Genomic DNA, 24,416 nt, shown 5'->3' with positions numbered 1-24,416 from the left:
TCCACAATGGCGACCTTAAAACGTTTGGGCAGTTCAGAGAGGAATTCGACCTCCCTGCATCACATTCTTTGAAATCCATCCGAATGCAACACTGCTTGCGGAGATGCCTAGGACCACGCCCCTGGTCCCTGTCAACCTCAGCGGTGGTAACTTATCTCCATATTTGGGTAATACACAGCGGGGTGACATCCGGACTCTATGGGGTGCTCACATCCCACCTCTTCACACAACCCACGTCGCGTGCCCTGTGTTCCACATGGCGGACGCGGCTGTCGGTTCCCTATGAGGATGACGAATGGGCAGAGTTTTAGAAGCCCTGGACAAAGGCACTAGGGAGGTAAGACTGAAATGTTGTCTCTTTAAGACCCTGCACGATTGGCTTTCACACCACCGCCTGCTCCCTCATGCCAACTGTTGGAGGTGCACGTCCACAAGCTGCGACACAACCCATATTATATGCGAATGTCCATTGGTACAACCCTTCTGGTCCTATGTAGGTAGCACCCTGAACACCACCATGACCCTTCGCCTACCACTCACCCCAACTACCATCCTCCTGCACGATCTATGGCACTCTCCAGGCCTCAACACCACCTCCTTCGCACCGCGCTGGCCACAGCCAAGAACTGTATCCTGGAACTGTATCCTGCGACAATGGAGATCGCCAGCCCCCCCCGCATCGCAGGAGGCCTGGCTAGTGGCTATGACACACACTGCCTCCTTTGAACGGGTCATCTATAGTCTTCAGGACCAGTTGGACCTGTTTACACAGACCTGGACACCAACTTTTGTGCATAGAGGGAAGTGGCGAAGGGACCACCTCAATAGAAGCTCTGGCCCCAACGTCGGCGGCACCGAGAGCCAGAGAAGGTGCCATGTGACTCAAGATGTGTGCATTCACCAGGGCCACCCCCCCCCTACACAACGCTTTCATCCCTTCATACAACATGTCAATCCCGCCTCCCCTCCCTCCCCCAAAACCCCCCCAGTATTTAACATATGATTAGAGCTCACTCCACCCCTCTACTCACCCCCTCTTACTTAATTGCCCCCCTTTTTATTTTTGATAAACTTTTTATTAAACATTTTGCAAAGTGTGACATCTGTATTTCTTTCACATGACATGCGGACACAATTACTGCGGCATCTAGTTAATCATTGCTGTACGCCTCATAGTGCACACCCCCTAGTTCCAGCTCTAGCATCTTTGCAGTCCCTCTACATACATCTATTGTGCGTGTGCCCACCCTAAACTGTTGATATACTGGCATCGGACTCCGATTCGTCCAACGGAGGGGGCTCACAGATATTGCCTCGGTAGATGTTCCAGCCTCCCCAGACCTTTTCCCATTTTTTCGGACATCCCCGGTGGACGTACACTGACTTTTCCGCCATCATTGCCATGTCCATGTCTTTGCACCATTGAGCAAGTGTGGGACTATTTCTGGATCCCCCAGCGCTGTGTTACATTTGGCTATTGTCATGCCCAAAGTTACCCAATCCTGAGCCATCGCATTTAGATCCGTTGGTTCCCAAATATTGAGCAGGCAACACCTCGGGCTTGGGAGTGTGTCGACATGTGTGACCTGGGACAGCGTCCGCATTACTGCCATCCAGTACTGCATTATTTTGGGGCATAGCCAGATAGTGTGGTAGAACGTGCCATCCTCCCCGCACTGCCGAAGAAAGAGCGGTGTGTCCGCTCGATGTATTTTGTGTAGGAGTATCCTAGTGTAATATGTGCGGTGCAGGATTTTCAATTGGACTAGCCGCAGTCTTGATGGGATTGCAACTTCTCTGGGGGATGTTAATGCCTCCCGCCAGTCTGCCTCATCAATATCTCCCAGTTCGTGTTCCCACACAGCCTTCAGCGCTACCATGGGGTCTTTGCGGTTATTGACTATTTTCCTGTATGTCAGTGTGATTGCCTTTTTGTGGAGGTGGTCCGTTAGGAGCCGATCCTCCAGCGGGGAGGACTTTTCGGGCCTTGTATCTGGTGGTATTAGAGACTGTAGTGCATGCCTGACCTGCATGTAGCGAAAGAATTCTGTCTGGGCCATGCCATATGTGGCCTGAAGATGAGCAAAGGCAACCACTCCACCCCTCTGCCACAAGTCCCCCACTTTGGAAATGCCTATTAGGTCCCAGCTACGAAATCCCTTGGTCCTACCTAGCATTCCAAGTCGCTTTGTATCCCATAATGGCGTCGCCAGTGTGACAACATCGTCCCAACCCAGTGTCCGTTGTGCCTCAAACCATACTCTTAGTGTGTGTCGTGTCGGCCCCGTAATGTTGCGTTGCTTCCTTTTATTGTATAGGGCACCCATTAACCCTGACGACTCTAAGAGGTGTCTATCTAATCTGAATGCGGGGTCGTCGTGGGGACGTGCAGCCATTGGTTGATTGCGACTAATTGGGAAGCCCAGTAATAGACCTTGAGGTCCGGAAGAGCGATCCCGCCATCATACCAGCTTCTGGTAAGTGTATGTAATGCTATTCGAGGTGCTTTCCCATCCCAGAGCAGCGACGTCACTTCCGCATTGACTGCTGTGAAATACGCATCCGGGACAGAGAATGGTGTATTCTGTAGTGCGTACAAAAACCTGGGGAAGCTCCATCATTTTAAATAGGGCTGCTCGCCCTAGAAGTGTCAAGGGTAGCGTACGCCAATGCTTAACATCTTTTTTAAATCGCACCAAGGGTTGGGTCAGGTTTTTTTCCATGAATAGCGCGTGGTTATGCGTAATAAAGATCCCTAGGTACTTAAACCCGTCTGTGACTATTTGAAGTGTGCACCCTCTTGGGAGCCGCAGTGGGGGGCTGTGTAGGATATACAGCAGTGACTTTTCCCAATTGATAGTATACCCTGACATCTGCCCATACGCGGCACATATATCCAGAAGACAGTTGATGGACCATGCTGGGGACGTTAAGTATAGTAAAATATCATCCCCATAAAGCGAAATACGATCCTCCCATCCTCTGGCCCATCGCAACCCCTGTATTGTAAGATCTTGCCTAATCCATGCCGCAAGGAGCTCCAGTACCACTGTGAAGAGGAGTGGTGACAGTGGACACCCCTGCCTCGTCCCTCTGCCCAATGGGAACTCATCCGATAAATGGCCATTAACTACAACCTGCGCCACCGACTGCGTATACAATAGACGGATCCATGCACAGAATTTTGGCCCAAACCCCATACGCTTAAGGACTGCGAAGAGAAAAGGCCACTCCACAAGGTCAAAAGCCATTCTCGCATCTAATGAGTATGGCTGCTTCCTCGTCTATAATTGATCTGCACTCTATTACTCCATGCAGCCTTCTAATATTTAACGCTGTGTTGCGGTGGGGCATAAATCCAGACTGGTCTGGATGGATTATTGCAGAGAGATGCGGTTGCAGCCTTGTTGCCAGTATCTTCTGAAGTATTTTTGCCTCTGCATTGAGGAGGGAAATCGGCCTGTAAGATGCGCATTTGTGCGCCGGCTTTCCGGACTTATGTATGGTAACTATAGTGGCGAGCCGTTGATCTTTGGGTAGAATCCCCTTACCTAAGCTTTCAGTGTACATGGCCAGGAGATGCGACGCCAGCTGACGGGCTGCCAATTTGAAGAATTCTACTGGAATTCCATTGGGTCCCAGCGCCTTTCCCGTGTGTAGTGCCCTAATGGCTTGTGTAAGTTCCTCTGGTGTAATATCCGCCTCAAGGGCAGATATGGCGTCGTCGTCAAGTGAGGGCATGCATATATCCCGCAGGAACGCAAAGTGCTCTTCCTCCGTCGCAGTAGCTATTGGTGTATAGATTGCCCTGTAGTGTTGCGCCAGTGCTTTAGTAATTTGCTGCGGAGCAGTCACTAAAGCTCCGTCTCCTGCCCTTATCTGGGTTATCCAGTTACTCGCTCTTTCTTTCTTTCCCAACCAGGTCAGTAGTCGGCCTGCCTTATCTCCCTGCTCGTAGATTACATGTTGCGTCTTCGTCAGTCTATCTATAGCCTCTTCGCGCGTGTATGCCCTATATTCTTGCTGTGCCAAGTGTAAATTGTGTGTCGTCTCATCAGTAGTGTCTGCTACCTGGGCCGCCTCCGCCCGCGAGATCTTTACCTCTAGGTCGTCGATGTGTTTCTGGTGGTCTCTCTTTTGTCCCACTATCAACGAAATGGCCTGCCCACGGAGCACTGTCTTATATGCCTCCCAAAAAGTGATCGATGAGGGTACTGAACATAAGTTTTCCTTAAAATAACATTTCGTCATCTTAAGGAGGCCTTTCCTTATTTTACGGTTCTTAAGGTGCCCTGGCCTGATGGGGAACAGTCTGCGGGGTATAAGCGATGAGAACCGGGGAGGGGTCTGAAATGCCCCTAGGCAAGTGTCTAACGTCCGTCATAACTAGTATCCCTGTTGCTAATGTAAAGATGTAGTCCAATCTAGAGAGACTGTGATGTACTCCAGAGTGGAATGTGTATTCCTTTTCGCTCGGGTGCCTAGTCCTCCATGTATCTAGTAATCCGAGCGCTTCTACAAATTCCTGTAGTCTACAGGTTGGACCACTGTAATCTCTGGGAGGCTGCCGGTCTATAGCCGCATCCATGATGGCATTGAAATCACCACCAAGAATGAGCTCCCCACCGGGAAGGGAAAGCAGGAATTTCCTGAGATCCGAAAAGGCAGTCTGGTGTAGCGTCGGGGGTATGTATACTGACACTATATTGTATATTCTACCATCCCATTGGCCCGTGATCGCCGCGAATCTGCCCTGATCATCCCTGTGTGTTGCAGTTACAGTCAAAAGGAAGCGTTTATTAAGAAGGACTCCTACCCCTCTAGACCCAGAGGTGAATTCGGAGTGTACTGCCATTCTGAAGCCCCATCGATCCAGGGATTTAACTGTCGTTCCCTGCAAGTGCGACTCCTGAAGGAGTGCCACCGCTGGGTTCTTCCGCCGAAGATATTGTAGCACCAGTCCCCGTTTAATTTTTACTCCTGATCCATTTACGTTCCATGACATCACAGTGAATGGGGTGCCCTGCTTTTGACTGTCTTGTGCGCACGAGGCGTTATTTCTGTCGCCTTGGTTTGTGCCTGCCATCATGATTTGTTACGAGAACTTTGTCTCGTGTTACTTCAGACTTGTCTGTCATGCTACAGTCTATAACATTCTTCGTCGCATCTTTGAATTAAGAGGGTCGCCACTAAAACTAAAAACTCTAACATAAACTGATCCCGTGCCTCCACCCCCCACCCTGCCTAGCGGATGTGGAACTACCCGCCTCCCCAACACAGCAGAGCGCTTAAATCCCATAACCATGTACCTACGTGTAGGGGGGAGAGTCCCCTGCGACCCACCGAGCACCCCCCATATAAGGTCTTTGAGTCTGTGGTGTGCGAACTGTATCTGGTATCTTTTCACCCCTGGGGCCCCATAATTATACATCACCACTTGGAGGCAATCTCAGTCCCCGCCTCAATAATCCGTCGGTGCAGTTCTCAGTCCGCCTCTCGGCAGCATCTCTGTGGGCCAGCATCTGGGCCCCGGCACGGAGTAGTGGCTAGTCTCCTCAAGTCCATAGTGCTCCGACCATGCCCCTAGGTCTGGAGGCGGCGCTTTCAGCTTATCACTCCACGTCACTTCCAGTCCCGGTCCCGGCGGTCGGTCCTGTCGTTTCTTCCCTCCCTTCGTGTTGGGCCGGCTGCCTGGGCCGCCGTTGTCCTCTTGCCTCCCGTGCGTCGCTCCCCCTCGTCGGTCGCCAGCCCTCCAGCCTGTCCTGCGCCTCCTCTGGAGTTGCAAAGAACCAACTTTTGCCTTCTGCTTCTACTCTTAGCTTTGCTGGGTAGAGCATGGAATATGTTAGTTCTCTGTTGCGGAGTTCTCGTTTAACTTCTGTGAAGTTGCGCCACTGTTTCGTGACTGCGGCTGTATAGTCCGGGTAGAGGGTTATCACACTGTTATCTACCCGAAGCGGTGGTCCCACACGGGCCGCTTGTAGGATCGCATCTCTGTCCCTGAAGTTGAATATTCGCGCCAGAATGGGCCGCGGGGGAGCCCCCGGCCTAGGCCGACCGCCCGGTACACGGTGGGCCCTCTTCACTGAGAAGAATTTGAAGTCTGTGGGGCTGTAGTTGGTCCTGGATCAACTCTTCCACAAACAGATCCACTCTCCGGCACACCCACTAAGCAAACGTTGTTTCGCCTAGCGCGCCCTTCTTGGTCGTCGAGTTTTTCCGCCATCTGCTTGTTGGCTAGTTCAAGATGGCGCACCTGTCGCTGCAGGGTCTTCGTGTCGGTTGAGAGGACTGCTGTTGTGGCCTCGACTTCCGCCATCCTCGTACCCATTTTAGAGATATCAGCCCTAAGCAGCGTCATGTCACAAGAAATGGTGCCGATGGAGGCTTGCATTTGCTGCAGAGTGGCTATCACGTCATGGAGTGTGATCTCCTTTTGCTGTTCAGCCGGCTGACCACTCCTCGCCAAGCCTCAGCCTCACGGGGACAGTCTCTCCTCTGCACGGGGCCTTCTCTGCACGGGGTGGGTGTCGCGAAGGTCCGCCCCAGCCTGCCGAAATTTACTGCGCGCTATGGGGCCAAGCTTGATATTTGCTCAGGGCACTCTTGCTGCCACACTGCGGTACCTTGAATCGACAGGCCCGTAGCCGCCCGGATCACCGCCAGTGTCTCTACGCTACTACGGGGGCGAGCTGATCGGCCCCACCTGCACCTTTATTGCCGCCCGCTAGAAGTGAGCGGCACCGTCCCCGAGCCGCGCGCCGACCGCTGCAGTCTTCGCATCAACTCTGGTCTGCGGCAATCACTGTGTATCCCGGCTTCATCGCCGGGTCCAGTCCGCCACTCCGCCCCTCGGCCTCCGGCGGTTGCGCTGGCTTATTCCACTCCCAGATCTCGGCAGAGGTCGCCGAAGGCAATGCAGCGCCTCCGTCCCCACGTACGTCCCACAGACGTCCGGATTAGTGCCAGAATTATCGGGGCCGGCGGGAGCCCTCTTAAGCTGCGGCCATTTTCTCTGGTCGCAGACCACGCCCCCCTTTTTTTAATGCAATGCGCTACATCCCCTTTTCCTTTCCCCCCTGCACCTCTTTTACATTTCCATCTCCTTTACACCTATACCTATCTCTACATTCGCCCTCCTGCCACCTCTCCCCACCCTCTCCCTCCCACCCCCATCCCCTTTGGCCCTGGTGCCGCAGCCCCACAGGAAACCAATCTTATATCGCACGAGTACTGCAGAGAGAGACTGCAGTAGACATCACGCATTTTCGTGATCCCCCCCACCTGTTTCCCTCCCTCCAGTATGTCCACCTCCTTTCCCCCCTCCCCCCCCCCCCCCCCCAACCCTCTACAGCCTACCCCACTCCGGACCTCAGCATACTCTTCCCCGCCAATATTATCGAGGGACCCACAGGGGTCTGAACCACCTCATCCCTCTCATACTCTAATGCACTAACCCCCATCTCTAGCTCTACATATACTTGTCTATACATCTCCAAATATGGGCAGCAACACATCTCAAGTCCAGCACTCTCTTGCCCCAAGGGCCAACTCTGCTCCCGACCTTCCACCGACGCCACGGCCATCAGACCCCACTGCCGTCCCATACTCCTCTCCGGTTTACCCACATACACGCCCTTTACCCCCCCCACATGTTCCCCTCTGATATATGATTCACACATGCAACCGAGGTCCTCGTTATACCCCGTTTACTGGACATTATACTGTATGGCAATGGTATATCTTTCTACCCTAAGTTGTACACCTATAAGACATGTTAATAAAGAATTGCAACTCAAAACAAGCATTTGCAATGCAATAGGTCTCGCATTTACGCAACTTTAAGCTATTGGCATTGGAAATGACAATGCCTTTATTTACGTTTTAAAAACCAAAACATAAAATAAAAGGCATTTTCATTTACAATGCCCATAGATCAAACTCGTGGAAATGCGAGACCTATTGCATTGCAAATGCTTGTTTATTGTTAAGGTGGGGCTGGGAAGAAGAAGGGCCGGTGAGGGGTAAGCAACAATCGAAAAGAAACAGGAAGGGCATGTGGGGGCAAGAAAATTGACAACAGAGGGTAGAGAAGTACATGAGGGAGCCAACTGAAAAAGATGCACTCTAGTAGAGTACCTAAACACTAAGAATAAAAGTAGTGCCTATATAAAATAAGCAGTGGAAGACACAAGTAATGCATTAATGCTCCTATGACAACTGACCAATAAGAAGCAAGCAAATGAGAGGGACAATGAAACCAACCAATAGTAAGCAACGGGCAATCTCTAAGCCCACTGATAGAAAACAAAAGAGCTCAAAAGACAGGCTTTGCGCTGCTTAGGCAAGACCAAAAAGTGAAGTGTAAAAATGAACCACTCCAAAGAAGTTATTGGGCATTGAAAATGGGATCCAAGTGCCCTGTCTCGTAAATGTGTATAAAAGTGTGACCCAATTTAGCCCAGTTGGTTCCAGATGCAAGTTCTTCACTGAGCATTTTAGGGAGTGCTCTACAGAGTATTTGGAGGACTGCATAACTAGTCTACCAGGGATGAGGGGACATCACCTGAAAGCTGTACATCTTACTGGAGAAGTGTGCATCTGTCTGTAGCCTGGCCAATTAAGTTTTAGTATCTGATGAAAGTATTGTTTTTGCAAAGGAAAGCACTGGGATGGACAGTACTAATCATGTCTTTTGTTAAACTGTTGGAGTTCTACGTCTCTACTCCCACACTCCACCCCTGATAAACCTTGGACTGCTCACCCTCATTACCCTAGAATTACATACAGGAAAGGGTGTATGTACTTGCCACCCAGTTTGTAGTACCATAGTAGGTCGGCCTTTGGACATCAGTGGTAAAAATCCCCAAACTCCAGGTTTGTGGCCCAGTAACCAGGGGTTGCCCTGAAGTTCCCAAGCAGGTTTTTTGACAGCACATATTTAGTGGTTCATCACAAGCGTTCAGGATCATGTAAACCTATTAAATGTGTACATTTTGCAAAGCCAGACACCATGAGTAATTGTGAAGACTATGGGCTATATCATACTAAGGGAAGTCGTTGATCCGCCCTTACTGAACCGGAGCATCTTCATCGGAATCAAAACAACCAAGGAGAGACTAACTATATGGGATATGGGAACAACTCCTTAAATACTGAAAATCAGGGATCTGCTTTTATTGAGAGACCACACTCCGTTATCTTGTAGACACACATTTAACTGGCTCCCCAAACCCTCCTAGAGATGGTTGAGCTCACCGCAACTCGCACTTTGTACAATATGGGACTGTTATGAATACCTTTTCCACTGCTGCTTTAACTGCTAGGCCACTCCTGACAACATATCAGCTGAATATTTGATATGAAAAGTAAAATTCTGGTTTAAAAGCAGTGATATTGACTGCTATTCTGGATAAATTCTGCACAAAACTATTCACCAGAGGCTTTTTACTATATTCCAATCAACATAATTCTCTTCCAGGGAGTTAACTCAGCTGGAACGGTCACAACTGCAGACAATTGTCTATATATAGGCGAGGGGACAAGTTATTTCTGAAGACAGTGTTATACAAACACCTGTAACATGACACATGTACTTCTAAACATTTTATAATGGGTTCATTTGAATTTCCGAACAATATACATTTTTAAGCATGTGATTTCAAGTGCCCAGGCTTAATTAGATATTATGCATCATTACTGGCTGCTGGCTTCATGTCACAAGCAAGACTTTTGGTCTGATTTTCCACTAAGTGGCATTACAACTACTGGGCTTTGTAGACCCAGGCATAAAGAATGAAAAGTAACTTTAAAAGTCCCAGCGTGCTGAAAGCAATTAAAGGAAAAATCTGAACAGGATGCAATTCCCCCTCATGGCATTGGGACAGTTACTAGCTTTAACACCATGCCCGTGACCATTCTGACGGGACCTTTATAGCGTCTGGTTCGACCAGAACAAGAGCATTGGTTGGTGGTGTAAAATAAGATTGTCCGCTTTAAAAAAAAAAAAAAAGGCATTTCTACTTTAGATGTAGATTTAAAAATTCTGACTCGCATTAATTTGTTGTGATTTTCAAAAGGATTTTGCTTTCGAATCAGATAGGGCATGTGCTCGTTTTCACGCGTGAATTGATTTACAAAACGGTGCATTAATTTAATTTGCTTTGCCAAAGAACTTGGATAACTGGACTCATTACCCGCTCATTTTTCGTTCTCAGCTACGTCCATCACTAAACTTGGTTACTTGGCTCCAGACAGCGGAGTAAATTTGGTGCACAGTTAGCAGCAGTCCAATCAGACTGACATGCACGTGCAAGGCCCCCTGTGTCATCCAGCTCACGCTGCTTTTTTTACCGGTTAATGGCAGAAGCATAACGAAACCAGCTGAGGCTCCGTATTAAAAGTGTTTATTGCGCTATCACACTCGATAGGATAGAGCTAGCAGTAGCTGAAATATCGGGTTTGCACTAATCCGAGGATATTCAGGCTTCACGACCCCGCAGACTTCCCATTGCTCGGTTGTTGATACCTATACTTGTTTCATCTTGAAGAATTGTGGGTGTCTGCTAATTACAATGAGCACCTTCCCTGCCTCAAGAGCTCTATCATTAACGTCTCCTCGCTACGTAGAAAGCGCTCACTGAGACCTAAACATGGCTTAGATCGAGCGCGCAAAAGTGAAAGCGCGAGAAGAGCCGCCACGCGTGCACCTCTCGTGTCCGACGCGTGCACCTCTCGTGTCCGACGCGTACACGTCTTCTGTCTCCCTTCGGACGGAAAACCCACAACAATAGATCTCACCAAGGCGAGCAGCGCATGTGATGCGTCGCTAGGCGAAACCTAAAAAAGAAGCTAGGAGGAACTGCATGTTGTATATGGTTGATGGGATGCATTATGTAAGGACAATGTCTTTTGGCAAAGAAATAAAATGGAGGTTGAAGTGGGTTGCCTTGTGAAATGCAAAACGTTCTGGTGTTTCAAAGTTCGATAAAATCAATGTAGTACTGCAAAAAGAACAATATCCGAGATGACTGTAGCATAGGCCCAGTAAAAGGCATCACGTCGAAATACGTTGGCCCAGAGCACCTTTTTTTTTTCCTTTGTATTTTGCATATGATGAACTTGTCAAAGGCTTATTATAATAATAAAAAATCAAGTTTGCATGAAAGAACTGCTTTGAAATCCTTCCGTGCTTGGTGCCGCCATATCATGGGTTGGTGAAGTTACCATGTGAGGGGAGATATATATACATGTATATGTGTATATATATATGTATATATATATATATATATATATATATATATATATCTTACATTTACTTGTGAAACCTTTCCCACGCATAGCCCTTACCATTCATGCCTTTTCAACAAAATGTGTTGTAAAGGCATGCGTGATAAGTGCGTATTAATTGTAAAATTTGTGTGGTAATGACTCCTGTGTGGTAATGGTATGTTGTGGTTGTGGCTGCATTGTAATGGTTGTTTCCAATGAAGAAATTATGGAAGTGTATTGACTCCAAAAGATAGATACCATAGCTATCAAAGTGTAGGAGGATGTAGATAGGGTTTACCTTAAAACTATCATGAGGTCCTTTTTAGTGGGGGGTTGCTGATTAGTCTTCCCTGAGCACTGTCATTTGGTTGATGCTAGGGATAGTGGGGGTGAAACAGTAGATTTTGTTGATAAGGGTGAAGAAGTTTCTAAACTGGTCCTGCCCTTTGTCTTTTCCTGTTTTTTATGTCAGAAAGGCTTATGATAGATGCAGAATCTTCAGAGTTCTTTGTTCCCATGTTTTGGATACTCCTGCTGTGAGAGCCATCATCATGCATAAAGGATATGTATACACTGATTCCTGGACTTTAGACAGTGGATCAACATACCCGTCTTTGAAATGAGTCTTCATGTGGGACCCAAAAGATCTCACTTTGTTTCAGTTATGTGCCTTTCTTGACCAAAGGAAGGGAGTGCTCCGTAGTGTACTTGAAGAGCTGCTGTGATCCAAGACTGGTGTTTGCCTAAACTCCAGTCTTTTAGTGGTGAGGGCCATCATCTGCAGTGTGCACAACCTGCTGGAGAAGTTGTGTGTCGGCCTAGTAACCTGCTTGCCTGCTCAAGAGTAATACAAAAAGAACAATTGATGGACAGAATGCAGAACAATGTCATACATTCACCCCATTGCAGAGATATGGGCCTAAATCCATTGTTTTTTTGCTCACCATGCCATTACATTTTGAACCCAGTCATATGCAAATCAGTCTTGACCCTGCGTCCTATGGGAACGCCAGCCCGAACTGTTAAGCCAGGTCCTCCCTGGACTGGACACAAGCATCCTAGGACCAGTTTCGGGGTTTCACCCCTCATCAGCCAGGAGAGCTTGTCTCCAGTGGCATGGAGAGCACGGCTCAAAGTATGTAGAAAAATGGCTGACCCCTGCAGGAGGAGAGACTGTCTAGGAGTAGAAGCCCAGCCGTGTTCCTGCGTGTGGAGCACCCAGATCTGTCCTGAAGCATTAACATGACTGACCCAAGCTGTGAGGGTGTCACATGGCCTCTCTGCTTGGTTCATGTGGCAAACTGCAGAAAGCATCGATATCTCAACAACAGCATGCATCACTGCTGCATGATCAGAGGAACTTGTTCAGCCACATCCCTGACGTGCTGTGTGGCCTGCAAGACCCTATACCTGTACTGAAGCAAAAGATTCCCACAAAAACACGGAAGCTTCAGCTGTCGAAGACTAGCAGTCACTGCCAAAACATGCTTTGCTGTTCGTTCCAGTCTCCAAGAGGCAGGGCCGCTGCCTACGGATCTACACCCAATGGAGACGCGGGCAGTGCACTTTAGAAGAGCACATCACCAACCTCTGTATCAGTGAGCGTCCCAGCGGCCTGAAACTGAAGACTGAGACACTGGTTCTTGGATTGTAAAAGATAAGGCTGCTCATTAGGGAGAATAACGATTGCCACTGTGAACTCTTTTAATCAAGATCCGAATGCACTGACTTACAGGTTACCAAACATGTTTGTTCCTTGCACAGCCTCGTAAGTGAAACACGCCTGTGCCTGATTCTTACCTATTGCCTTTTATCTCTAGTAAGACGCTGCAGAGATTGTGGGTACCATAGCAACTATTTATACCTCTGTAGATGATGTGACACATGTCATACCTAACTAAATCCCTGTAATTGTGTTTGTAGATCCTTGTAGCTGAATCCCCATTACTGTGTGTAGTATTTCGTTTTTCTGTAATAAAGTATGTTTGTTTTTCATTAAGGCAAGCACTGGGTTGAACAGACAGTTATTGTGTACGTTTTTGGAATGTTTGAGGTCTGAGTCTCTGCCTCCAATGCTACCTCTGTGAAAAGCGCTTGACTGCTCACCCTTGCCACCGTGACAGTCAAGTACAGAAAGTATGTACTTGGCTCAGTTTGCAGAGTTATAGTATGATGGCCCCTAGGACACCAAGAGCAAACCACTATAACTACCACAGTTGGGCCCAGTTATCTGATCATCTTAATTCAAATGCATTTGCTGCTACTACATGCTACAAAGGTAGTTTGAGAGTGTTCTGGCTAAAAGTGGTTCAACATCATATAAATCCATGCGCATTAGGCCAAGTTGCAGAAGGACGTAAATGTAACACACAAAGTGATGGAGAGTAGTGTTTTTGCCCAGTGTGGCACCCCAGTCTGGACCAATCAATACACAAATCCATCTTCGCCCTGCTCTAATAGGAACAGCACCGCCCAAACTGCCAAGCAAGGTCTTGGGTTGTTTGTGTTGCAGTTCAGAGAGGGCTTGACAGTTCCTATTGGAGCAGGATCAAGGCTGACATGCATATGCCTTGGTCTAATCTGAGGTGGCATAGTGGTCACAGCAATGCCTGGAATGCTACCCCGATGATTGCCAGTGGTTAATCTGTTTACAAGCATTCCTTCATCACTCTGTGTGTTTAAGACACCCTAAGTGGTCAAGTGTATGCCCAGACGTGGGTCCCGCGCTCACTGTGCCATGGAAACCAAGCTGCACCAAACAGAAGAGGCCCAACAAGGCTGAAACCTGTCTTGCGTTGCTTGAGTTCCGTATCAGAGAGGACTTGGCTTGGCAGTAGGGGCTAGACTTTTCTATTGGGGCAGGAACAAAGTCGATTAGCAAATGGCAGGGTCTAATCTGCTGTGGCACAGTCGACAAACAATGGTTTTGAATGCTACCCAGAGTGATCGCCAGTGATTGGGCGATTTGCAAGCGTTCCTTTGGGATCTTTTCGTTATCCGCATTTATGGCTCTTAAAGGGTCTGGTTATCATCACTGCTGCAGTGGTGAGCCATGAGGATCATTATAAATGTGAGCCAAGGCTGCCCATCAGGGTATTCCATTTTCCTGTATACCAGTTTCTCTTAGAATATATTTTTCATTTTTCATACCGACAAGTGTTTTATTTTTATATTTACTGTCCACTATTTACTGCTGCAGCTGAAATCCTTTGTCCTAAATCCGGATCATTTATTTAAACATCATCTTCCTTACTTTCCCAAAATGTACATCAATCTTGCAGTACAAACAACATCTCAGTACTTTGCAGTTAACCAACCAATCGCTGATATGATCATTACAGCCCAGTAAGGTCAAAATAGCACTATGCTCATCTGTCTTGTCTCACTTATTTTACCAGAGACATCCTAAGATTTTGGAAAGCCATAACATTTACTGAAAACCGGTTACATCCTTGTTAAAGTTTTTCAGTGGATGTCCGTCTATGCTCTTAGGCTTCAATTCATTTTGTCTGACAATAAAGGGTATCCAGTTCCTTAAGGATAAAGAGAGGAGTAGGCGGTCGGTCAGCAACTGAGGAAATGGAAGGGGGGTCATTTTGACAATGTCTTTTGTGTACTTATTTATGCATTGGGCAAAGAAAAGGAGCTAGTGTTTTGGCACTAGTAAAGGACTGGCTTTCTAACATACAAACAATAAGGATGGAAAAGGGCAAATAACAAGTCTGTGTTGATGTCTACTTGCCATTTTCTTCTGAGTCTGTTACAGTATAGAACTAATTTAAGTGTGCATGCATTTTCAGACATATATTTATTAATAAGTGCACTTTGTATGCTTATGTTTTGAATTATATTTTTATTTTGTTCACCGTTTATTAAACATTTAATTGACACTGTATATCAGTTTATATCTTTACATGTTTGCATACATATGAAGAAGTATTTTGTATATTGACTATTTTATCCTTTGTATACACATAAAGTGCATTTGAATGTACACCTTTGTGTGGATGCTCCCGCATCATCTCTGTATTACTTGTTCTAATGTTTACATTTGGTGGTATCTAACGCTTCGGTTAATTTCACTACAGGGGTAATGAAGATAACTCTGTCTTGGCTCATATGGTCCTGGAGCGCCTGAATGCTTTCAAAGCAGACAACCCCACGATGGGAGAGGTGAGTAGTATCAATGTCAGACTTCGCTAAAATCCCCATCGCCCCACCCTGACAATACAAGAGATTCTAATGTCAAACTGGTTTACATGACTGGAATGCACAACGACTGCAGTTGACTCAGATGCAAAACTGGTACAGTTGACTCTAATACAAAATGGTGGCAATTGATTTGATTGCGACTAAAGCAAACCAAGTGAGATTGACGGGTGTGGTTGGCTCGAATGCAGAACGGGAGCGGTTGACTCGAATGCAAAACTGATGCGGTTGACTCGAATGCAAAATGATGGAAATTGATTTGATTGCGACTGTTGATTCGAATGCAAACTGGGTTCACTCGATTCAAATGCAAACTGGGTTCACTCAACTGAATGCAAACTGGGTTCACTCGATCCGAATGCAAACTGGGTTCACTCGATCCGAATGCAAACTGGGTTCACTCGATCCGAATGCATACTGGGTTCACTCGATCCGAATGCATACTGGGTGCACTCTCGTTCCGAATGCAGACGGGGTGCACTCTCGTTCCGAATGCAGACGGGGTGCACTCTCGTTCCGAATGCAGACGGGGTGCACTCTCGTTCCGAATGCAGACGGGGTGCACTCTCGTTCCGAATGCAGACGGGGTGCACTCTCGTTCCGAATGCAGACGGGGTGCACTCTCGTTCCGAATGCAGACGGGGTGCACTCTCGTTCCGAATGCAGACGGGGTGCACTCTCGTTCCGAATGCAGACGGGGTGCACTCTCGTTCCGAATGCAGACGGGGTGCACTCTCGTTCCGAATGCAGACGGGGTGCACTCTCGTTCCGAATGCAGACGGGGTGCACTCTCGTTCCGAATGCAGACGGGGTGCACTCTCGTTCCGAATGCAGACGGGGTGCACTCTCGTTCCGAATGCAGACGGGGTGCACTCTCGTTCCGAATGCAGACGGGGTGCACTCTCGTTCCGAATGCAGACGGGGTGCACTCTCGTTCCGAATGCAGACGGGGTGCACTCTCGTTCCGAATGCAGACGGGGTGCACTCTCGTTCCGAATGCAGACGGGGTGCACTCTCGTTCCGAATGCAGACGGGGTGCACTCTCGTTCCGAATGCAGACGGGGTGCACTCTCGTTCCGCATGCAGACGGGGTGCACTCTCGTTCCGCATGCAGACGGGGTGCACTCTCGTTCCGCATGCAGACGGGGTGCACTCTCGTTCCGCATGCAGACGGGGTGCACTCTCGTTCCGCATGCAGACGGGGTGCACTCTCGTTCCGCATGCAGACGGGGTGCACTCTCGTTCCGCATGCAGACGGGGTGCACTCTCGTTCCGCATGCAGACGGGGTGCACTCTCGTTCCGCATGCAGACGGGGTGCACTCTCGTTCCGCATGCAGACGGGGTGCACTCTCGTTCCGCATGCAGACGGGGTGCACTCTCGTTCCGCATGCAGACGGGGTGCACTCTCGTTCCGCATGCAGACGGGGTGCACTCTCGTTCCGCATGCAGACGGGGTGCACTCTCGTTCCGCATGCAGACGGGGTGCACTCTCGTTCCGCATGCAGACGGGGTGCACCAGATTTGAATGCAAACGAGGCGCTGATTACTCAAATGCTAAACAGATAGAGGTTACTCAAATCTAAAACATTTGGGTTCAAGTGCTCAAATGCTAAAAGTTTACAGGTCACTCAAATGGTAAACGTTAACGGGGCACTCATGTTCTACTGGCTTGTTAAGATGTCCGCTCAGCTTCGGTTTCACAGCACAAGACACTCCCCGACTGACGCTCCAGGTCCCAGGATGATTTTTTTCCCCCAAAAAGTAGGGGAACTGATTTTCATAAATCCTTTGTGTGCCGACAATAAGGCTGGGGAACGTGCACCCCCTGACTCCACGGCCCCCCTGGGGGTCGTGCTCCACAGATTGAAGACTTCTTCTCTAAAAATAAATACGTGTAGGTCACTCGGAGGCAAAACTGATATAAGACAAGTGACCCATGCAAAAAGATCATGTGTATAATTATGATAGGTAATTGGTGCAGGTGACTTTTGCAACCATTGCATCAAATGCAGTACGGGCCAGGTGGTGACTTAAAGTTGGCTCAGACATAACCTGAGAGCAGATCATTCTGGTGGTAGCGGTGAGGTCGCAAGGCTTCTGAGGCTAACAAAGATGGGTTTACTGGGAAAAGTAATGGTCGCGGCATGTGAGCTGTAGATCATCTAGTGTAGGGCCTGGATGTTTGCAAGTTGTTTTTCTTCGAAGAAGCCTTTCCAGTCACGAGGTAGGTGAAACCTTCTTTCGGTGATAGTGCGCATGGGCATTGACTCTATTGTTGGATTGTTTTTTTTACGCCATTGGGTTCGGACGAGAATTGCTGCACTCCGGTTCGACACTGTTTCTCGGGTTCCCCTCGGTGCGCAATCCACCCACCCTCAACGGTATTGTTTCCGATTGCGTATTTCCCTTCTCCATGTATCATATTTAATACAAAGAACTCTTTTCGATCGGGAAACTCGTGGAAGACCATCGAGCCTACCCGCGATGGTCCGCCTGGCAGTCGATGAAACGGACTCCATTCAAATTCTGCCCTTGGTGCCAAGCGAAGTTCCCGCACACCGACTCGCACGAAGTGTGCAACTTGTGCTTATCTCCGGAGCACAACGAACAAGGCTGCGTCGTGTGTAAATCTTTCCGCTCAAACAAAGCGCTCCGCAGCCGTCTGGCTCGATGTCGCGACATGCAGAGTCAGAACACCGGCTGCATTCCGGACTTCTTTGGAGAAGATTCCGAACAAGAAACCGGCTATGCCATAGGGTCCAAGGAAGAACAAGTTGACTCTGTCTCTGAGTCCGGCTCCGATGTGGACGAAGATATTCCGCAAGGTCATCGTATCATGAGTACCGATCCTCCCTTGCCCCAAAGTCCGACTCAACTGAAGGAAAAGGCTCCGCTTCCACCTCTGCCTTCGGGCCATGGTTGGCACCGAGAACATGTTTCCAACGCCCCGCCTACAGGCTCGGCACTGGAACATATACGTCAAAACCTTCCGGCTCAGAAACGAGTCGTCCACACTCATGCACCGAGCCGAATTCTTTGTGTTTGAAGCCAAAACCAGTCTTCGATCCACCTCCTTCGACGTCTTCAAAACCAAAATCCTCTACCCCAAGACACCGGCACCGAAAACTTTGCGCCGAAACATAAAGATGCTCTGATACCATCAAAGAAGACCCATTTCGGTGTTACGCCTCCAAAACCGGACCCGAAACAAAAGGAACTATACATCAATCCAAAAACTGGACACAAATTGCCACTCAAAAGTAAATCTGACTCGGAGGAAGCCTATCACACTCCTTTAAAGAAGAAACTTGTGGGCACTAACCCTTCTTCCCCTCCTCCTCCTCCTCCTCCTTTACCTCCAGAGAAGAGACACGTTAGTGATAGATTCTTTACCTTAGAATATCCCCAGGCGTCAGACTGGATCCGGAAAGTTTTTCGTCAGCAGTACCCCTGCGCGTCGGTAGGCGTCATCATGCGGCTCCGCGTACCTCGCTGGCGTCGTAGCCGCCGAGATGACGTCGTTGGAGCTACTTAGACGCGCCCACGGGCGCTGACGCCAGATCTTTCTTTTTCCGCGTGTAATGCTCAGATCTCCCCTGGACCAAGGTATGTACCGTCACTTTCCCAGGGAGAGAATATCAGTTCCAAACTTATGGAATATAACATATAAACAGCACTTCCTAAGGTGGGCAAACTTTCAACACTCCCCCAAAGGCAAGGCAAGAAAACAATATATACACAGCACTTCTCTAGAGTGAAACATACTTTGCACATCACTTGCCAGGAGTATAACAACTTCCTATGACACAATTACCTGCTAGAAGGGAATTCACCCATCCTTCTACAACAGAATACTTGGCCAAGAAGAGTCCACACCTCCTGCTACAAGGAAAAGACAAATTGGTATATCTGGGATGTATTTATTAGTAAATAGCACCACACGGTAAGCCAAATGCACCTATCATAGCATACTCTAACATATCAATAGTATGATTGAAACACAATCAAGGCAAACATATATGTAGAAATATATATATGGATATAAGAATCAGAAAATAAGAAGGAAAGGAGAGAATCAGTAAAGAATCAAGAGACGGTTAGTAGCAGAGACACCTCACCTACTGCTTCATCATTTCACCCCACTTTGCTCAAGGGGAGTCCATTGCTTGAACCAGGCGAAAGCTCAGAGGTGACACCAGCCTCCACTCTTCCGTGACAGCACGTCTGCTCCACGGCGTGAACTTCCACCAGGCCAGTGTAGGCTCCCCTTTTTAATACAAATTCAAACACAACGAAGCTTCTAGCAAGCCTCGCCCACTCGTTCTCATGAGAGCCCGTACCAGCCTGCTCCAAGGCCACTGCATCGGTTGATCAGGCCTTTGCTTTGGCTCCGAGACAGACCATGTACATTCCTCTGATAAGAACCAGTTCTCTCTAGTCAGTAAAGTGTGAAAAACAGGAGAAGAGCAAAACATGCCCTCCCAAACTCTGTCTTCGTGCAGGCGCAGAAAATAGCTTCAGTCATGAAAATGAAGTTAGTTAAGCCATGCACACAGCGGCCCAAAGCAAGATGGAATCAGAAAAGCAAGGAAGACATGAAACCATGTCAAAGGCAATAGTCAGCACTGCCATAAAGCAAGGTAAAGTACATTAGACCAAGTCAAAGCCAATAGGGCAAAGTCATAATTCACCTAACCCAAATAACATTATAGACTTTATCCCTCAGTATACAACATTGAGCACATGTGTGCACCATCACCCACAACACTGCACCTTGACATCCCACACCTCCTATTCTTGGCAAGACTAAAAGACAGCAAGATTACAGGACAGAAGAGAAGCAGGCATATGCAAACCCATCCTACATTAAGGCTAGGGTAACATAACACACTTAAAATGAGTTAACATGGTGGTGGTTGAGGGTCATCATAGGGTGTCAGACCACAAAAGTGGCTCATTCACTACACCGTGCCAGCAAGCGCAGACCTGAGAGAGAGCGGTACCTCTAGTTAATAATTTTACTTGGTTTCTGAGAACTTGTTTCTCTTGTTTTGTCGAGTACTCGACTCCTGGTGCCGTAGGGATGCCTGGGTTTAAGTCCTGTAGGGCCTGCCTTCGGAACATGTCGGTGGCAGACCAGCACGACGTGTGTCTCTTCTGCTTGGGGCACGCCCATGACTCCGAGGAATGCCCCGATTGTCAGGCCATGGCACCGAAAGCTTTGCGGGAGCGTTCCCAAAAGTTGTTGGAGGTCTGACAATCGGTTCCGCGCCTCTCGAGGTCCTGCTCCCGTGGGAGGTCGAAGGACCGGTCGCGAAGCCGACACCATCGCTCGTCTGATTCGGGGACAGGTAAGTCACGGCGCCATAAGAAGTCGAAGAAGCGACGTCGCTCTTAGTCTACCCCTCCGAGGGCGCGGTGGAGGGGGCAGGCAGTCACTCCCCCGTGGATCCGATGGAGCCTCCATTGTCTGCGGCCTACCCGCCCTTCCAGGGCCCTCGTAACTCCGGACGAAATACAGGTCTTCCTGTCTGCCATTGGCCGTTTGTTCGCCCCATCGGGTCCCTCTGGAGCGCCTTCGGGCCCCGTGGGCCCGTTGGGTGGTTCTGCCCCCGTGCCGTCGCCTTTGGCACCGGCTCGATCCCCTGCAGTGCCGGGGACGGCGCCGGACACGACACCGGACTGCGTCGATCCTGGATTGGTCTACTACCCCCCCCCCCCCAATTTCAATTCCAAGTGGGGAGTTTTTCCCATTTACCCAGGTACCTCGTCCTTACCGGCCTCTTCCACAGCCGGCGGACGAAGGCAAGTACTGGGAGGGGTCTGAGGACCCTCTTGCAACTCAATGCGAGGATGAATCGAACTGGGAGGGTGATATGGAAGGTTCAGGCGATCTGGATTTCTCTCCACACCCTGGTACCCTGTCCCCTTCTTCTGTGGCTATGGAGTAGGTTGGGACTTTTTCTGTGGTGTTGTGAAGGGCGGCTGAGGCTCTTAACCTCGAGCTCCCTTCTGTGCCTATCAAGACCAATCTCCTGACTGAAGTGCTGCAGCCAGCCTCCTCCTCTGCGGAGCCGCTGCTGCCCTTCAACGACACCCTTACTGACATCTTGGTAAGCACCTGGAACATACCTAACACAGGTTCCTGTGGATAAGGGTGTAGCACGCCACTGGCGCCTCACGACCCCAGCTTTCTCACTCAACACCCGACGCCTCAGAGTCTGGTTGTCCAGGCCTCTGCCTCTCCAAGCGCATTCCCTTCTGCTCCTCCGGACATGGAATCTAAGAAACTGGAGCAATTTGGGAAAAAGATTTTCACTTCTGCCAGTTCCGGATTGCGAGCGTTGAATACTGCGTGCCTGTTGGGCCACTACTCACATTCTGTGTGGGACACTGTAGCACAGGTGCTGCCTCAGTGCCCAGTGGAAGCTCGGCCGGTGCTCTCCCAGGCTATTATCGAGGGGTGAGAGGCTGCCAAATTCACTATCCGTTGTCAACTTGACACGACCGACTCCCTCGGCAGGGCTCTTTCCACAATGGTGGCGCTCCGCCGTTACGCTTGGCTATGAACTACTGGCTTTTCTTGGGATGTCCAGAACACTCTGTTGGACATGCCCTTTGATGGCACACACCTCTTTGGTGTCGAGGCGAATAGCACCCTGGAACGCTTTATGGACTCTCGGCTACGGCCCATTCCTTGGGTCTCGCTACCACGTGCGCTCCCTCTGAGTCTGCTTTTCGCTCCTTTCCAGGTCAGGGTCGAGGCGCCTAAGCGCGTTTCTTTCAGAACGGCCGGCCAACGCAACCTCAGCGCAGCCGCGGTTGTGGGGCCTGCTGTGGTGGGTCCTGGGGCCAGTGGGCGGGTCAATCCACCACCGCCCCTGCCACCACCGCCTCAAAACCTTCCCAGTCCGGTGTTTCAGGCCCACCGGACGCCCGTGGGCGGCAGGATTCGCCATCACCTCCCCCACTGGCGCACCATCACTTCGGACAGGTAGATTCTCCAGATAGTCCGAAGGGGCTACTCCCTCCCCTTCGAGTCTACCCCTCCAGCCATGCCACCTCAGTGCCACTGCATGTCGGGGGATCACTTGGCACTTCACTGAAGTTGTGACCCTCTTGGCCAAGGGGGCCATTGAGCACGTCCAACGCCAGAAGTAGGCCGTGGTTGTTATTCCCACTACTTCTTGGTTCCAAAGAAGGACAAGGGCCTGCGTCCTATCTTAGACCTCCGGAACGTCAATCGCTTCCTCCGGAAGGAGAAGTTCAAGATGCTCACGCTTGCTCAGGTCTTATCTGCCCTAGACCCGCAAGACTGGCTGGTAGCGTTGGACTTGCAGGATGCTTATTTTAATATCCCCATCCTGCCGGCCCACCGGCGTTACCTACAGTTCACGGTAGGCCACGAGCACTTTCAGTTAACCGTGCTCCCTTTCGGCCTTACCAGCGCCCCTCGGATGTTCTCGAAAGTGATGGCGGTGGTCGCAGCTCATCTGCGCAGATCAGTGGTGTCGGTCTTCCCCTATCTCGACGACTGGCTGTTGAAGGCGGTCTCGCCCCAGGCAGTCGTCTCCCACCTCCAGACTACGGCCGACCTCCTGCATTTGCTGGGGTTTTCCATCAACGTGTCAAAGTCACACCTGATTCCCTTTTAGAAGCTCCTCTTCATCGGAGCGGTTCTGGATACGGCACAGTTTCGGGTTTATCCTCCTGAACAGCGAGTCCAGGACATTCGGGCTAGGATTGCGCTCTTTCGGCCCTGGTCCTGGGTTTCGGTCAGGAAGAGCCTGAGGCTGCTGGGCCTCATGGCTTCCTGCATCCTGCTGAACTATCATGCCAGATGGCATATGCGGGCTCCGCAGTGGGACCTGAAGTTCCAGTGGACGCAGCATCGGGGACACCTGTCTGACTACGTCCAGATCTCGGAGGGCACTGCACAGGACTTGCAGTGGTGGCTCACGGACCAGCATTGGGTCGGCGGCAGATCCCTCTCCCTTCCCCACCCAGAGACCACAGTGGTGACGGATGCGTCCCTCCTGGGATGGGGCGGCCACATGGGAGAGGCGGAGATCAGAGGCCTCTGTTCTCCGGCGGAGTCCAAGCTCCATATCAACCTTTTGGAGTTCAGGGTGATCCTACTTGCACTGAAAGCATTCCTTCCCTCTGTCAAGGGGAGAGTAGTGCAGGTGTTCACAGACAACACCACTGCCATGTAGTACTGCAACAAGCAAGGCGGGGTGGGGTCTTGGACCCTATGTCAGGAAGCACTGCGTCTCTGGACATGGCTGGAACGTCAAGGCATTTCCATGGCGTTTCAACACTTGGCAGGTTCTTTGAACCCCATGGCGGACTAACTCAGCCGCAGGTGCATGTTGGATCACGAATGGCGTCTTCACTAGGAGGTGGCACAAGGTCTCTTTCAGCAGTGGGGAGAATCTTGGTTAGATCTATTCGCCACCGAAGAGAACGGTCAATGTCAGCAGTTCTGCGCGTTGGAGTTTCCAAGGCGGCACTTGCTCGGAGACACTTTTCGACGCGAGTGGAGTTGCGGTCTGTTGTACGCCTTTCCGCCTATACCACTTCTACCCAGAGAGCTGAAGAAAATCAGACGCGACCGGGCCCAAGTCATTCTTGTGGCACCGGACTGGGCTCGAAGAGTTTGGTATCCCGAGCTACTCAGTATGAGCGTGGATCCCCCGATACGACTGCCTCTTCGGGAGGATCTCCTGTCGCAGCTACAGGGGACAGTCCTCCACCCGAACCTGTCCAGCCTCCACCTCCTTGCGTGGAGATTGAACAGTGACAGTTGATTCCATTTGACTTGCCTCCTGAAGTCTGTAATGTGATTCTGGCAGCCAGGCGTCCCTCGACTAAAACTGTATATGCCTGCCGGTGGAAGAAATTGCAGATGGTGCACGGTGAAAGCTGTGGATCC

The 24,416-nt window shown here is 49.8% G+C and overlaps 1 protein-coding gene across 1 annotated transcript in view; it reads left to right on the top strand.

Annotated features, from left to right (window-relative positions):
• STXBP2 (syntaxin binding protein 2) overlaps positions 1-24,416 on the top strand; it is a 290,447-nt gene that overhangs the window by 162,750 nt on the left and 103,281 nt on the right. The window contains exon 8 of the mRNA XM_085654395.1: positions 15,360-15,444. Within this exon, the coding sequence (XP_085510521.1) occupies positions 15,360-15,444 (85 nt within the window). The remainder of the gene's footprint in view (positions 1-15,359; positions 15,445-24,416) is intronic.

Source organism: Triturus cristatus, chromosome 4_1, assembly GCF_964204655.1.
Source record: "Triturus cristatus chromosome 4_1, aTriCri1.1, whole genome shotgun sequence".
NCBI lineage: Eukaryota > Metazoa > Chordata > Amphibia > Caudata > Salamandridae > Triturus > Triturus cristatus.
Note: the sequence above shows the minus strand (reverse complement) of the source record. Positions and strands in the feature narration are given on the sequence as shown.